Source organism: Pagrus pagrus (genome assembly GCF_965226575.1).
Source record: "Pagrus pagrus genome assembly, chromosome: 8".
NCBI classification, from domain to species: Eukaryota; Metazoa; Chordata; class Actinopteri; order Spariformes; family Sparidae; genus Pagrus; species Pagrus pagrus.
In genome coordinates this window covers 13,568,214-13,585,200 of record NC_140192.1, presented here as the reverse complement: position 1 = coordinate 13,585,200, position 16,987 = coordinate 13,568,214, and the positions used below count along the sequence as shown (strand labels likewise).

The 16,987-nt window shown below is 44.5% G+C and overlaps 1 protein-coding gene across 2 annotated transcripts in view; it reads right to left on the bottom strand.

Moving 5' to 3' along the window:
* The window catches only part of notch1b (notch receptor 1b), a 41,983-nt gene that overhangs the window by 8,543 nt on the left and 16,453 nt on the right, over positions 1-16,987 (bottom strand). For both annotated transcript variants that reach the window (XM_084359794.1, XM_084359795.1), the window contains exons 5-27: positions 16,797-16,919; positions 16,463-16,696; positions 15,710-15,865; positions 15,091-15,276; positions 14,057-14,170; positions 10,634-10,747; positions 10,288-10,521; positions 10,092-10,202; positions 8,751-8,943; positions 8,447-8,592; positions 8,218-8,331; positions 7,376-7,495; positions 6,326-6,478; positions 5,982-6,210; positions 5,216-5,417; positions 4,928-5,081; positions 4,624-4,808; positions 3,888-4,020; positions 3,111-3,368; positions 2,545-2,657; positions 1,783-2,354; positions 1,200-1,634; positions 930-1,078 (exon numbers count right to left, since the gene is read on the bottom strand). In XM_084359794.1, coding sequence (XP_084215920.1) covers positions 930-1,078; positions 1,200-1,634; positions 1,783-2,354; positions 2,545-2,657; positions 3,111-3,368; positions 3,888-4,020; positions 4,624-4,808; positions 4,928-5,081; positions 5,216-5,417; positions 5,982-6,210; positions 6,326-6,478; positions 7,376-7,495; positions 8,218-8,331; positions 8,447-8,592; positions 8,751-8,943; positions 10,092-10,202; positions 10,288-10,521; positions 10,634-10,747; positions 14,057-14,170; positions 15,091-15,276; positions 15,710-15,865; positions 16,463-16,696; positions 16,797-16,919 — 4,428 coding nt within the window. The remainder of the gene's footprint in view (positions 1-929; positions 1,079-1,199; positions 1,635-1,782; positions 2,355-2,544; positions 2,658-3,110; positions 3,369-3,887; positions 4,021-4,623; positions 4,809-4,927; positions 5,082-5,215; positions 5,418-5,981; positions 6,211-6,325; positions 6,479-7,375; positions 7,496-8,217; positions 8,332-8,446; positions 8,593-8,750; positions 8,944-10,091; positions 10,203-10,287; positions 10,522-10,633; positions 10,748-14,056; positions 14,171-15,090; positions 15,277-15,709; positions 15,866-16,462; positions 16,697-16,796; positions 16,920-16,987) is intronic.

The following is a 16,987-nucleotide window of genomic DNA, read 5'->3' as shown; positions in this document are numbered from 1 at the left end:
TTGTAGTTGATCAAAAGAAAATTAAATACCAACTGCAACTGTTTTGAAAATTGATAAATTGTTTCAGTCATTTTTCAAACAAAATGTCAAACATTTGCTGGTTCCAGCTTCTTAGATATGAGAATTTGATGATCAATCAAGCCTAACCCAATATCAAACTTGACAGCCCTAAATTTCGATTCGAAACCCCCCATAACTGCTGAACCATTATATAAACTCAGCACATCTGTAAAAGTCAACCTCTAGGACAAAACAATGCAGATGGAATCACAATCTCCATTGTGTTGTAGAAAAACTGAAGAAGTAACTGATTTTTAATGAGGATCCGTATCAGACTGTACTCACTCATAGATACCAGTCACCTTAATACACCTGATCTTTTCCATCAAGATCCATGCATTATCCCCTGAAAAACTAACAACAATGTCCTGATCCAGATCCACACCACAAGTTAACAGGGTCTATTCTGGGCTGAGACCCATCCTCCACCCAAGTTTCGTGGAAATATCTTTTGTAGTTTTTGTGATATCCTGCCCATAAAAACCAACCAACAAACAAACAGAGGTTTGTTAGTTGCAGCCCTACTCAAGCGTAACTAAAACTGCATTTGTTTGTAACTAGTTTCAGTGGTGGATAAAAACACATTTGGTGGTCTAGTGATTATTTCTGGCAGCAGGGTAGATTTGTGAAATCGACTCAGAATAAACCGCCGTGCCCAGATTCATCAGGATGAAGAAACACGTGAGGCGGTTCAACATGTGGCTCACTGATGTTTCTACTAACTACAAAGACAACACTTGTTTGATCAATTCATCATTGAATTTTATCTTTCATGGGAAGACACATGATTTGACATTCAGTCTAATGGACCGATGGAAACCAGTAAACATTTTCCTTGATTCATGCAGATTTGTATGCGATGTACTCACTATAAACAGCTTCAATGGTGTAGGGAACGTCCAGTTTGCCACTGGAGGCCAAAGCCCCGAGGAAAGCTGCAGCGTCATTGGTGCTCTGGAAACACTCAGAGGACTGCTGGATGCACTGACGGTTGTCTACCTCCAAGTGGACGACTGAACTGTTGAGAGAAGAGAAACACAACCAAAGTTAATGGTATGCTCCATGGTGAAAACCTGCTTAACCCACTGAATCCTTGAAAATGTCTCTATAGTTAATGAGTTTTCTATATGTTTGCTCACCCTTTGATCTGCAGGTGATCCAGCTCCCTCCTCATCCTCCTGCTCTCTCCTGCCGCATCATACAGGCTCCTCTTCACCACGCTCAGCACCTTTCCAGGCACCTCGGACCACGCATCCACCGAGCGCTTGACGTTATACTTCTTCAGCTCGTGTTCGTTCCCGTAGTACGGGTACACCATCGTCTCGCCTTTGGGGTCCTTCCTGAATATCACGTTGGTGCGGAGGACGCGGCTCAGCTCGCGCAGGAAGCCGAAGGAGTTGTTGAGGAGCTGCTCGGGGGTGATGTGGACCACCAGGACCAGCTGGCCCACGGCAAGCTTCTCGGGCATGTTGTTGGCACAGTCCAAGCCGTCCCACTCGCACTCAGCGTTGTTGCAGCCCTGGTCACAGTGGCCATCAGCGTAGTGGTCCTTGCAGTACTGGTCATACAGCGGACTGAAATAAAATAGGTTAAGTCAGACGTTAAACCGATTAGTATTCCTGGTGCTGACTAGTGAGGTTATCAACGTTTAATCGACTAGCTGATCTTGTACATCCCAAACTTGACCCTTGTCATATTTATTGATACAAACACCACACTCACTTGCACTGTCCTTCCAGATTCTGGCAGTCGAACCCATCGTAAAGACATCCAGCGTTGTCACACTGAGAGTCACACTTTCCATCATTGAAGTATCTCCAGCACTGCAGCGAGGCGGAGCAGTTCTTCCATGGGTCGTTAAAGTTGAGCGAGCAGTCGCCGTTGTCCCAGCCGCACTCGTGGTTGTTGCACCGCACGTCGCAGAACTTGTTGTGCTTTGCTTCCTCGCACTGCGGGATGTCACAGCTGACCTCCACCTCCGGCGGCACAGGGATGTCGTGGCCAAAACCTCCCGGGAAATCGTAATCCAGGATGAAACACTGGAGGCCATTGAAGTTTTTGGGGCAGACGCAGTGGTAGAACGGCGCCTCAGACAAGTATTCACACGTGCCACCGTTGTAGCAGGGGTTGGAATTACAGGGGCTGTCGGTGGGATACTGGCACTCAGGCCCAGTGAAGGAGGGCGTGCAGAGACACTTGGGACTCTTGTGGCCGGAGATGCAGGTGCCTCCATTGCGGCAGTGGAGGCTGCCGCAGACCTCGGTGTCATATTCACACGTGGAGCTGGTAAAGCCCTGTAGGAAGAGGACAAAACATGAGAAAATAGCAAAAACCTCTGATTCAATGATTTCTACAGGCTCTAGAGGAAGTTAGAGATGTTTATTGACAGGGTGGCATGGGGCTCAGTGGTAAGCACTCTGACCTCACAGTCAATAATAATAATAATAATAATAATAATAATAATAATGATGTTTTGGTACTCACAGGAGGACATTTGCAGATGAAGCCATGTGGGGTGTTACTGGCGACAGCACACGTCCCTCCATTCCGACATGGCTTTCCTTTACATCCGTCAAACACTGTGTCACAGCGCTGACCTGCAATTGTTGCAAAAATGTCGTCACATTTCCTACAATGACTTCATTTTAGGGTGGAAAGAAACTTCTTACAACTTTCATTACTAATAAATATGTTGACAATTTTCTCATTTCCTTATTTGGGCCACTAAAATGTGTTCGCATGCACCAGTTAAAAAAATCTAACAAATCACATTAACCTAAACAATCAACAGATTCAGCTCTATTTTAGTTCAAATTTAGTTGTACTGCTCAATATCAAACCAACCAAAGGACATAAATAAAAAAATAAAAAATGGATGAAACCAATACAGGAAAATCTCATGTAAGAACTCAAGAAATACCCAGAAATGCACTAGAAATCTAAACAAATCACCACCAGCAGCAGCAGCAGCACACATTAACAAATGTATCCCTCCTTCTCAGAGCTGACTCAAAATGGCTGACCAGTTTCAACCCTGACTGCCTGTTTACCTGTGTATCCGGTGCGACACTCGCAGCGGTAGTTGTTGGTGAGCTGGATGCAGCTGTGCGTGCCCCGCGGGTCGCAGGGGTTGGAGAGACACTCGTTGACGTCGCCCTCGCAGCGCTCCCCCACGTATCCTGCGGGGCAGGTGCAGTGGTAGCCTCCCACTCGATCCACACACTTCCCCTTGTTGAAACACTTGGGCTCATTGGTGACCGGGTCAGTGAAGGGGTTGCAGTCGTCGATGTTGATCTCGCAGTGCACACCTGAGGGAGGTACGGCAGGGGAGGAGGGACAAGTAGTGTCAGTTTTAGTTATAGAATAGATTCTGCAGCTTTGAATCTGTGATAAAGTGATGCTACATCTGCTTCTAACTCATATCATTGTCAAAAAGTTCAGATAATATTTTTTTATAAGATACTGAATGATACAAATTCTAAATCTGGTGAAAAAAGAAAATCTCCAAAAAGATTTCCCCTTAACTTCCTGTCAAAGCCTCTGACATTATCTTTAGTTTCTTGATCAAACTTGTTGGCTTTTTTTGGGAAACACCCAACTCCACTGGCACTTTGGACTGACCTACAACACACACTCCCCTTCATGTCTGAGAGAAAAATCGATGGCGTATTTGACAAGTAGAGGAAGGGATGGAGGCAAGACGGGAGGAGGAGTTTTCAGACATGAGCCCTGGCTGCTGTTAAGCCCTAATTAATGAAGTGTGGAGACAAGGAGGAGAGGATGGAGAGGCGGAGTGGTGTGGAGGAGTGTGCGTGGGGTCCACTGACCTTGGGTTCCCCGGGGACAGGAGCATTTGTAGGTATTGATCAGGTCAATGCAGGTGCCCCCGTTCTGGCACGGCTGGGAGAAACATTCATTGATCTCGTCGGAGCAGTTGGTCCCCACGTATCCTGGCATGCACTGAGAGAGAAGAAGAAGAGGCCGAGAAGCAGGAAGAAAAGAAGGCAGAGGGAGGAGATAGGGGAAAGTTGAATCAATGTCTGACATGAAACAAAGATGTTTTTTGTTTACCTGGCTGTTTTCTGGCCTCCATCCTGCCAAGGCCAGCAGATCCTTTATTCCGGGGGAGATTAACATAACCAATCTGTTTGTCTTCTATTTATAAACGGGCCTCTTCATTAGGAGCCTGATGCTGTTTCAGCTGCTGTACGCCCATACATTTGAACTAATTCATGAATTAAATTTGAGGTTTGAGATTTAAAAACATGTAAAACAAGGTGATAAAATAAGATAAAGTAATGAGACCTCTGAAAATGCCAAGTAGAGTGACATTTAAGACCCAATTTGCAATTTAAACCAACATTAAATTAGAAGAAATGGCATGATTAGGCTGATGTCAACAGGGAAAAACTAAATTCTGCTTAGTTAAAAGTTAAATCACAAGCATATTTAGACCTGATGCACTCTGTTTAATACGACAAAAAATACTGAGACATGATTTCTAAATACATATTTCAGCAGCATTTGACATTAAAGTTCAAACAACAGTTTTTACTATGTTACCTTGCAGGTATATCCGCCTAAAAAGTCAGTACAGGTGGCTCCGTTCTGGCAGGGATTCGGGGTGCATTCATCCACCTGCTCCTCACAGTAACTTCCAGTGTATCCGATCTGGCAGTGGCAGTAGTGAACGTTTCCTGCGTCCAGACACTGACCCGAGTTGCGGCACAGATGGGCAACATCGACTCCTACGAGGACGAGAGAGTGGACTTTAGCGTTGTTGTGTGATAATGTATGTTGAGCAAGATTTACTAAGCCTGCATACATTTCCACCAACACTTTGATTCACGCTTAACTCCCATCTTACCTCTCTGTTTGGCTGCCACCTCGCAGGAGACGCTTGGGACGTCACAATAAAGTCCCGTCCAGCCGGTCTCACACTCGCAGCTGTAGGTGGTTCCCCTCTGCCAGCAGGTTCCCCCGTTCTTACAGGGCGACGAGTCGCACCAACGAACCAAGTTCTGCAAGATGCAAACAGAATGTAAAACCTGAATTCACTCTCACCAAATAATCATGCCAGTAAGCCTTGTAAGTTCAAAAGAGGTTAAATGGAGCTGAACTTGGTTGAAAAGCCATTTCAACGTTAAGTTCCTACCTGACAGTTGAGTCCAGTGTATCCATGCGGGCAGGTGCACTTGTACGTGCCGTAGCTGTCCTGGCAGGTGCCGCCATTCAGGCAGGGTTTGGAGTCGCACTCATTGATGTCATGCTGGCAGTAGCTCCCGGTGAAACCCGGCGGGCACAAACATGTGAAGGTGTTAATACCGTCCATACAGCTGCCGCCGTTGAAGCAGGAGCTGCAGAGAAAAGAAGAAAAAATGCTGTATGAAATTCACCAAAATTAAAGTATTCTGCAGCTTTTTAGGAAGAAGCAGGTCAATATAACTCTCTTTACCTGAGCTGCAGGCACATCTGATTTGTCCACAGAAAGTCAAAAAGAAATATATATTTTCTTGCAATACCCTACTTATTACTCAGACTTTCAGTTTTTCTCACCAGGGAGATTATTGGTGATGTTGAAAAAAAAAACAAGTCTTGGTATTTTACAGTTAAAAACTCATTTATAGTACAACCTACTTAACCTACTGTGTATGGCAGAGCTGTAATATACAGTAAGAAATGTTGAGGTCAACTGGTGTACATCTGTACTCCACCAGAGGGGGCAGTGGTGGACAAGGAAACGGACTCTACATTAACAAGTGGATGAAAGTGAACCTGTTGATCTGAGCAGATGAACTCACTCACCAGACAATAACCAGTGTTCATCTGTCTGTTTTATCTCTAAAACAAAAGCTGCTGGGTTTGACTGTGATACTCTGAGCTCCTTGAGGTACCAATTCTCTGATGTGTGAGCTCTGTACCTCTCGGTGCAGTCGGGAGTGTTATTTTCACAGTGGATTCCACTGAAGCCGGCCGGGCAGGTGCAGGTGTAGCTGTTGACGCAGTCGGTGCAGTTGGCTCCGTTCTTGCACGGGTTGCTCTCACACTCGTTGATGTCCTCCTCGCACTTTGTGCCCCTGAAGCCGGGCAGGCAGGTGCACAGGAAGCTGTTCACCTCATCCATACAGAGGCCTCCGTTGCTGCACGGGTCTGTGGGCAAAACAGAGCATTCAGCTTTTGTTTTGAAGTCTTTGCTAAGTGTAGAGTTTGCTTCATCTACATTATATTAATTAAGCAAAAGAAGCAGAGAGACTGGAGAACGTACTGGGCTTGCAGTCATCGACGTTGGTTTCGCAGTTGCGTCCAGTGAAGCCCGGTTTGCAGCCGCAGCGGTAACTGCCCAAAGTGTTCTGGCAGGTCGCTCCATTGCGGCAGGGATTCTTCACACACTCTTTGATGTCCACCTCACATGTTTGGCCTTGGAGGGGTGGAAAGAGGAAGATAATGTACATTTCCAACAACAAAGTAAGTACATTACAGGATGTAACAGGATAAAACAAGAAAACACTTGAAATGTTTGCCCCATATAGGCCAGTTTACTGCCGTCAGAGGCCTTCAACTGTGGAACGACCTGCCAGAGGAGATTACACTCGCAGAATCGGTGATTCTTTGAAATCACTTCTTCAAAGAAAATTTAATAGACTCGCTTTCAAGGTGCAATACGTAAGAATTGTCCATCTGTTGAATTCATACTCCTAGCAAATTGGGGCAGCGTATCACCAGAGTAACTGCTAACTGCTTTTAACTGTATTCTTTTTATACATCTATGACTGTGGCTGCTGCTACGGGTTGGCACTGGTTAGCATGCCAACTTCACTAGATATCTCTTCAACACAATACATAGACATAATTTTAGTTGATTTTGAAAATGTTGTACTAAAATTCTTACATATTGCACAATTAAAGTGATGTATTTTTAAATTGCTTTTATTTATTTATTCATTTAAATTGTCTTTTACCTATTTACCTGTCTGTATCTTTCATCATCGTTCTGACTTCTCTCTACTGCATTACTGCATTTTTTCTCACAAGAAACTCTACCAGTGAGTCACGTCGAGCTAAAATTTTAGCAATTATGTCCATATTCTAACGTCTGTGCAGAAGATTTATACATTTCTTCAGTGCATTATATCACTGAAGAACAGTACAAATCCTCTGCAGAGCAGTATAATTTAGTCAAGAGCTGGTCAAAATCAACAACAGACAAAATGTGAAATTTTTATATGAGAAACACTCATTTGGAAATTTTAATGTCTAAATGTAACATATAGAAACTGGAACTCTGAATTAAATAGTTCCTGTTCTAATGTTTCACCTTGCCATCCTTCAGGACAGACGCAGGAGAAGCTCTGAAAGTCCTCCGACTCCTGACACACTCCTCCATGCTTGCAGGGTTTGGAGCTGCAGGGGGCCATCAAAGTTTCACAGTTCTCTCCTGTAACACACAAACACGTCTATTAAAACACTCATTTAAACACCATAAATTACAAGCTGTGTTTAACTTTAACTTTCACTGCGTGATATCATGTAGGAGTCATGAACTTGGAGATAACCCAACCCAAATGGACACAGAATCATCTTTCAATCAGTGCTATCAGAAGATTTTAGCCAGGTTCTGTCAGTGTTAAAGGCCTGCCGAGACATTTCCCTATCTGTTTCCACAACACATGGCTCTTACAGGAAGCCGGCTTCAGTTTCCGCCCATTGTGAAGCCGTTCTGTGAGACAGGAAGCAGGCAAACAGGAAATGTGTCAAGCACCCCGTTCCCACCCCGGCACAAGCAAAATCCTTTTATTATTCAAAGTCCTGTGGATTTTTCCAAAAAGACGACTCGACAAATACAAGAAAATTTGCCCTTCGCCTTTCCATCGTTATCTGTTTTGTCAAATAATAAGTGAGATGACATGAAAATATTTTCCAGCCCTCTTATCAGGGATGCTCGTGTATCTCAGAGGAGCAGAGTGAGTCAGAGGTTTGGTGTCTTTGAGCCCAGAGGAAGTCTTGCTGTTGAACTTTACTCGACAGTTGTTTCATCCTCCACATATTTTTCCTCTTTGCTCGGTAACTTAACGAACACAGGCTCTGGAAACTGCACGGAAATGCCAGAACACCAGGCCAACATGTGCATATAAAATATTTTCAATAATATTTTCATACCCGTGTAAGGCAGGATGCAGTTGCACTTGTAGCCAGCCACGTCGTCGATACACGTTCCCTGGTTCAGGCAGGGGTTGGAGGCACATTCATTGATGTTGGTCTGGCAGTTTGGGCCTGCAGTCAGAGCGAACAGTACATCACACATACTTCAGTTTAAGTTGAAGGTCAACATTGGGGTGGAGGGAAGTGTTGTTTCAGACGAGAATATCGACACAACACAAATACTAACCAGTGAAGCCCATGCGGCAGGTGCAAACATATCCGCTGGTCATGTCCTTGCAGGTGCCTCCGTTCATACACGGGTTGGATTCACACTCGTTGTTGTTGATGTCGCAGTTTTTACCGCTCCAGCCAGAGTCGCACAGGCATTTATAGCTGACGGGGAAAAAATGTTGGTAAATCTTAGTGTGAAATCTGAGAGTTTTGAAATCTGAAATGTTGAAATCAACATTTTGAATAAAAAATAACACACAACCGACACATGAATGTAACCTGCTAGTAGTCTTAATCGGATTGAAACCAGTTTGCCTCACCCATTGATCTTGTCTTCACAGTGGCCGTGGATGCAGGGGTTGCTGAGGCACTCGTTGACCTGGGAGAAGCAGGTGGTGTCATGGTAACCTTCTGGACACACGCAGGTGAAGCTGTTGATGCCGTCGATACAGGTGCCGCCGTTGTGACAGGGGTTGATTGCACACTCGTCGATGTTGATGTTGCACATGGTACCTAAAAGAGAGGAGGGGAATATCTTAAAGTCCGAGAAGAACATCTTCATTTTGGGAAATATGCTTTAGAGTAAGGTGAGAAGATGGATACCAGACTGAATGTGTAGCTGGAGATAGAAGATGATTAGCATAAACACTGAAAACAGGGAGAACAGCTAGCCTGGCTTTTTCAAAAATCCAAATACCATCACTACTAAAGCCAACTAACCAACATGTCACTTTATGTTCGTTTCATCCACACACAAACTGAAGTGTGAAAACAGAAAGGTGCAGTTGTATGCTGGACTATTTTATGGGTGCAATGACTTCCTGGAGATCATCTCATCTAAATTTGGGCAAGAAAAAGGTAAACACATAACCCCAAAAATCACAAACTCTTCCTTTAAATTATGAAATCACACCACATGATGTCTTCATTGGTGTATAAACAGTGCAGCGTCTTCCAAACAACTACAATAACTTCTTCAACACCTGCCAACAGGACAATTTTTCACTCTATTTGAAGTATGATTTTAAATACACGTCAACCCACGCAACAACAGACAAAGCGCCACACAAAGAAGTCTATATATCAGTGCAGTTAATGTATCAATTTCCAGAAACATGAGGGGTTTTAAGTCGTCCTTTGTCGGCCACTTGAAGCGTTGACGCCATTCAGCCTGGTGCCACGCATAACATAAAGGCAGCCCATTTAGCTTTAAAGCAGGGACCGGCTTCCGAGCTTTTAAAAGCTCAACTTTCAGGAATCTTTCAGGGAATCTTTTCTCCTGCTCAGATCCCAGGTGACTGTGTGGGCCCCAGTGTGTGTGTGTGTGTGTCCGCTCTTTGTACGGGAGGGCAGCTTGCATGTCCTAGCAGCAGCAGGTTGGGGACAGGGTGGAGCTGGAAAGTGACACCGGTCGAGCCTCAGAGGAGCGTGCTCGCTCGCTCGCCATCTGTCACCCTCCCCATCAAGGCCCACACTCCTTCATCCATACGTTCGATCCCTTAAACGCCCATTTTGTCTACTGGTCACCTGAGACAGCAGCCACATTTAATTGTGTTAAATTAACTTTACAGTCGCACAGGGTCTTTGTGCGACTGTAGGAGCTGAATTCTCTGCCGTATATAAAAGCTCTATCAAGATGACCAACTCTAAAAGTTGCTTACCCGTGTAGCCGGGTTCACAGGCACACTCGTAGCCATTGATCTTGTCGATGCAGGTCCCATAGTCACAGGGATTGCTCTTGCAGTCGTCGATGTTGATTTCACAGTTGATTCCTGTCGGAAGAAAAATTTCTCTCTGTAACCTCAAATGTCAGATATAAAACTTACATTCAGCCTATTATTTTTGTCTGTGTGTTACCTGTGGTGCCCTTGGGGCAGCTGCAGATGTAGGCGTTCTCTCTGTCCTGGCAGGTGCCTCCGTTTCGGCACGGCTGGCTCAGACATTCGTTGATGTTGGTCTCGCACAGCCGACCGGTGTATCCGGGGTTGCAGTGGCAGCTGAAGGAGGCCAGGCCGTCGATGCAGGTACCGTAGTGGCATGGGTCCGAGTAACACTCGTTGATGTCCGTCTCACAGTGCCTCCCGGAGTAACCTGCCAAAAAAAGTTTATTTTCCTTTTCGAACTGATGTGGGTGTGTTTCCACTTTTGTAGGGCCTTAAAAGTTTCTACTCAATAATTTCAACTTTTGTTAAGACTTGCATACCTTCAGTGCACTCGCAGGTGTACTTGTTGGGTCCGTCTGTGCACTTGGCGCCATTTTTGCATGGCGTGCTGGCACACTCGTCGATGTCTATCTGGCAATAGAGCCCAGTGAAGCCTGGAAAAACAACAAGGGTGTGCATGAGAGCATGAAGAAGTGTGTGAGTGTGTGTGTGTGTGTGTGTGTGTGTGTGTGTGTGTGTGTGTGTGTGTGTGTGTGTGTTTGTGTGTGTACAGACATGGCTACTGTGTTCTCACCGTTTCAAACCAGCCCCTCTCATAATCCTCAGCCCATACTATAAGGGCTCTCGACGAATCAGAAATCTGCATGTTAATTAACAACTGTGCAACACTACAAACTCTCTATTTTCCCTTTCACGTCTTTTCAGCAGGACTCGAAAGGGAGAAGGGAGAGAGGGGGAACCAATTCATGTAAAGCGGGAGGGGAGGGAGGGAAAGAAATGAGGGAAGAATGAAAGTTGCGAGGCCTCCTGACCAAGGGTTGAGAGACAAAGGAGGGCCTGTCTGCTCAACGCAACGCCAAACGGAGCCCGTTGCCTCCTTTGTCCCCCAAAACTTTTCCATCACAATGCACATTCTCCTGTCTTGCTTTCACCCCTTTCTCCGCTACCCCCTCCATTCCCCTTCCCGCCTCTAAAAAGAACCAGCTTGACCTTTGACCCTCCGCTATTCAAAGTGCGTGTCATTCAAAATCAACCAGCAGGCTTTCCCCATTTTCCTGGAGTTATTCTCATCTCTGCTATTTTTCTTCGTCTCCCCTCTGTCACATGATGGCACATTCTAGTGGGATGTTGTCTGATGAAGAGATAAAGTTTTACTCCCCCCCTCCAATCCACCCTGTCACCACTACACACACCATCGCAGGAATACACAGGTGGGTTAAGCTACAAAGACTGATTTGCAGCTAATCCGGTGAGGAAGTATTTGTGTGTCTAGCGGCGAGCTGATTTCTCCCAGCGGACTAAAACCATTCACTGTTTTCTTGGCTTGACGTGAGGACTGCAGCGTAGACAGAGAGGAGATATGCATACATGTTTGGGACATACAGTACGTGCTTTCAGTCACACACATACAGACACGCACACTGTGGTTAAAGAAACACCTGCTTTATTATAGGATAATAAATGATTTAATTAAGTTTTATAGATCACCTTTAAGCTATTAATAGCAACTTTTGGGTTGCCAGGTTGTGATAAACGGATGAATCCACACACCTTAAATGAGGCAGTTTGCAATATCAGAACTTATGGCTTATTACTGGTAAATAAATTATTCATTAATGCTTTATAGATCAGATATTAGATATTAATAAGAATTTTGGGTGGCGTGATTGTGAAATTTGGCTACTGTTTATCCTTTTACGTTGATTATGATAGTTATAAATGTTGGTTTATTATCAATAAATGCTAAACAGGCTATTAATAATTGGGCATGGCCAGATACTCCTGCAGCCCTTTTCCAGTACGTAAGGGCCCCAGACTAACTCTTTACACTGGTTGCACTGGTGCGCCAAATGTTTTCATTTAGGTGCTCCCAATAACACATTTGTAATTTAATTTCTTTACAAACAGGAACAACGGTTTAACTCACAGCACACAACAAGAAATTTCAGCAACAAAAATATTTGTATACTTTTTTTTCATCTGACCTGCTGAATATTAGGTGCCTCGTTGCTACCAGTGAACATGTCTACTTGCGCATTATTATTTTTTTTATCAATGATTGTCTTATTAGGGGGTGTTACCAATAACATTATTTGACTGTAATGAACAGAATTTTTTTGTTTTAAATGATCTCTCTCTTGAGCTCTTTGCAGAGGAGAGGAGGAAGTAAGCTCTTCTGTGAGCAATGCTGGCAGTGAGAAAAAAAAGCCTCAGCGGCACAAATTGAGTGTTTTTTGCCAAGATGTGAAGCAAAAGTTAAGTTTCTTCACAGTTCAGTTACAGTGCCCCAAAACGCACTCCTGACTGAAATCAAAGAGGCTGAAAAAAACCCCAAAAACTCCAAGAAAGAATTTCTCACCCAGATGCACACATAAGTATACACACACACAAAGGTTGAAGCATGAAAACGCAAGCATCGGACACGCACACATGCAGACACATCATGCACCTCAGCAGCCAAACAGGGATTTATCCCCAGACTGCTGGAATCAGACATTTCAATGGCTCTCAGTGGGGTTTCCATGGCTATTCCATGTACAGAAATAATAAGAGGGGACCCTCGCCTCGGGCCTGGCTCGCAACGGGGACAAATTTACATCTCAAGCAGGGCGGTTAAGACCCCTTCCCCTTCTTTACCCCTCCCTTCCTGCTTCAGCATAACGGTCTGTGCGTCTCATCCCCCCACCCTCCTACCCTCCATCTACCCTCCCCAAAAACAAAAAAAAAAACACTTTCACCACCACCACTTTGTCCTGCTTCCTCACATAACCCTCTCTCGCTGTCACACACAGGGTTTTCTTAGGCGTTAAGCTCTTGTGTTCACACTTGTACCCCCTCTCTATTAATTCTAAAGCTTCCTTGTCGGGGTGTCTCTCTTTCTCTCTCTCTTTCTCTTCGTTTTTCCCTCTTCCTTTCTTTTTTCTCTCAACAGGAGGAATCCTGCCTCTCTCCACCCAGGCCGCCTTTGATCCACCCGACTCGGAGCTTCGCTATTTTCCTCCCCGAAAATAAAGAAAAAGAAATTCACTTCCACCTCAATGATCCCGCTGAAAGAATGCAAAACAAAAAACACATTCTGGGAGTTTGAAGATCATTCCTTTGCTTTCTTCCTTTCTCTCAGATTCAGCAGTTGCATTCCTTCCTCTCAGAACAAAACATCAATACCTACTTGTCCAAACACTCCAGTGGCATTTCTGGAAAGAAAAAGCCGTAGCAAAACAACTAGCCGCCCTCGAAAAAAACACACCAAAGCGCTATCTCACTCACCGCCGCAACACAGAAAATGTCATTTTATGGAGCGTAGTCGTAGCTCAGCCTGCTATTATTAGCTTTCTCTGGTTCCCAGTCACATTCAAAAGTCTTGTGGATCCACAAGTTTCTGCTCACTCATCAGACTTTGTAAAAGGGATAAGAAACTTGTTTGAAAAAGTTCAAACTTCCTCAAGCCTTTCCCTATAGATTTTTTGCTCCCTCTCCTCCTCGACTGCTGCGTTCGTTCTGGGCTACCCGGGCCTGCGTAAGCCTGCCTCAGGGCTGGGATTAGTGCCCGTCCAGAAAGGTGTTTGCGTGTGTGCGTGTGTGTTTGTGTTTGAGTGAAACAGAGAGAGTGAGCGAGGCACAGAGAGAAGGAGAGAGAGAGAGAGATCGACCTCTGTGCCCCCTGGCCCCACGCCTCCTCCGCCTCCCTCCCCTCCATCCTCCCCCTCCTCCCCCCCTCCTCTGCAGCAGTACGGCAGCCTCACCTGTGGGGCACTGGCAGCGGTAGGCGTTGATCTTGTCGATACATTTGCCGTTGTTCAGGCAGGGGCTGTGGGCGCACTCGTCCGTATCGATCTCGCAGAACTCCCCCTCGTAACCTGGCCAATTAGCAAGGGACGACCGGGAGGGAGATGGATTGGTTAGACAGAGACACAGTGAGAAGCATTTTCACAAAGCTGTAACAGATACAGCAGATAAATAGCAGAGGGGCTGTAATTAGCCATTTTTTTCTTAACAGATTCATCATTATAAAAAAAAACGGATATCATAATTTGTGTTATGATGAAGTTGTCGTCGTCCAGGTGCTTGATTTGTCCAACCAACGGTCAAGCAGTTCAAGATATTCAATTTATTATCACATAAAACCAGAAAATTCCCCAAAATTGAGAAGCTGAAGAAGCTAAGAGAAGCTAGGATCTTAAACAACTGATCATTTTCCTGTCAACTGACTGATCACTAAATCAACTAATTGTTTCAGCTGTATCTTTAAGATGAAATCAATGAATTGTTTAGTTAACAGAGTGTCAGAGCATCATAAGAAATCACGATCACAGTCCGAAAACCCGAAGATTTTCGATGTATGATATAAAGAAGACAAATTAACAAATCCTCGCAGTCAAGAAGCTGTTTTATTTTCAAAGGTATTCCCTCTTTACAAATGGATGGATTAAATGGTTTTTTAAGGTAATACAGCATGTAAACCTACAAAATAGTAACCAAAAATACAAATATGAACCTCAAAATAAGCCTAATGGGTCTTTTTTAAGTGATTTTACCACTAAATTGGACCATGTATGAGGTAGAGGCATGTACTGTCCACTTCAGTCATGTCTGGAGCAGTATTTAATCCTTATTCATATTTATAATAAACTTTTATTTTTACTTTATTTATATCACATCGAAATCTAGAAAGAAGTGATGGCAAAGCTGCGGGGACTGACACTGGATAGATTCAACCCGGAACGATAAGTCGCTATAAGTTACTCGTGAATGTAGTTACTCTGTCAGATCGTCTTACCTGGCATGCAGATACAGTGGAAGTCTCCTATCTGGTCCAGGCAGGTGGCCTCATTCATACAGGGGTTGGACATGCACTCGTTGATGTCCAGCTCGCAGCGTGGCCCCACGTAACCCCGCTGGCACTTACACTGGAAGGAGCCCTTGGTGTTTATACACTTCCCCGCGTGCTCGCATGGGTTGGAGCCTGTTTAAACAGATAAGTACATTAACTTTACTTTAACAGGCCGTCGTGTACGTACAAGACCTAACAAGGAGCAATTTGACAGTTAAGACATGACAATGAGATGATTCGGGCGGTTTAGCGTTGTTTGACGAAGCCAAACCAAAGCTTTGACTCTCTGTGATTACAGCAATAATACCCCTGTGGGTGTTATTTACTGGAATTATGGGCACAATTATGGGCACAAAAGTACCCATAATAACAGGAAAGAATGAGCTCGTATTGTGACTTGTATTAAAGCTTAACGGTGCATGTGTGATGGTTGAAAAGGTTTCTTGACACTAGTTTAGTTAAACAGCTCCCTGACATAGCAAAGGTTGATATGTGCCCTCAATAATTCAGATTTGAAACGAGACAACAAGCAGAGAGTTTGCAGGTCAGGTTGTGTGGCTTTTACCCAGTGAGCACTCGTCAACGTCCTGATCGCAGGAAGCTCCTAAGTATCCCGACGGGCAGGTGCAGAAGTGATTTCCGCTGACGGGGTTGGTGTCACAGTTGGAGCCCTTCTGACAAGGGTTGCTGATGCAGGCGTCGTCCAGCTGGCACAGCAGCCCTGGAGCAAAAAACAGAAAATAGACTTTACTATAATACTATAATCACTTTCTTTGATTAAAGGGGAACTCCACCAATGTTACACATCAAAGTCTATTCAGCTCTTGGGGAGGACTTTTGCATGTGTTAAAAAAAAGTTGTGCTTTTTTTAAACTTCAGAGGGGCGATTTCATCATCTGTAACTCTGTAACCGATCACTTTTCTACCAGCGCTGTTTTCCCTCATGTGTAATTGTCAGTGCTTCTCATGTGGAGGTAAGCTGACTCAGACTGAAAGAGATGTTTATGAATAACAGTATATAATAATACTATAAATACAAATAGCAAGATGTGTTTATTCTGAAACAAGGGTTTGATTTCATTTAGGGAAGATAAAGGAGGATAATAAGACGAAAAAAAACGCAGTAGAAACCAAAGATCACCAATCATGAATGTCACTTTCTCTTTACAGCCTCTAATTTTAGTTTTAATTTGTTTATCCTTCACACCCTGGAATAATATCCCATTTCGTCAGAGCCATAGTACAGAATCTAACCAAGTAAGGCTATAGCATTTTCACATAAAACTATTTTTGTAAATTCAAATAAACATGTGAATACCTGTGCGCCCATGGGGGCATTCGCAGTAGAAAGATGCTACACGGTCGTGGCAGGTGGATCCCTGGTGGCACGCAGCACTGGCACAGTCATCGATGTTCTCACTGCAGTCATCCCCGGTCCAGCCGTTCACACACACGCACTGGTAGCTGCCGTAGGTGTTGTGGCACGTGCCACCATTTTGGCAGGCGTTGGGCATCAGCTGGCACTCATCAACGTCGTCTGTGCAGAGCTGACCTGTGAAAGAGCCAGGGATCAGAGGATTAGAGTTTACACCCCGAGCTCTTGAGTGATAATAACTTCATTGACACGTGTATTGAAACCTCGCTGTACGAACCTGTAAATTCTGGTTTACACTGGCAGTTGTAGGTGTTGACTCCATCTACACATGTCCCTCCATTGTGGCACTCATGACCGGGACAGTCGTCGATGTTGTGGTTGCAGTTTTTTCCTGTAAAACCTGAAACAAAGACAAAACACTCTAATGAATTTGCCTTCACTGTTTAATTTTTACTAGTGGGAGCTTTC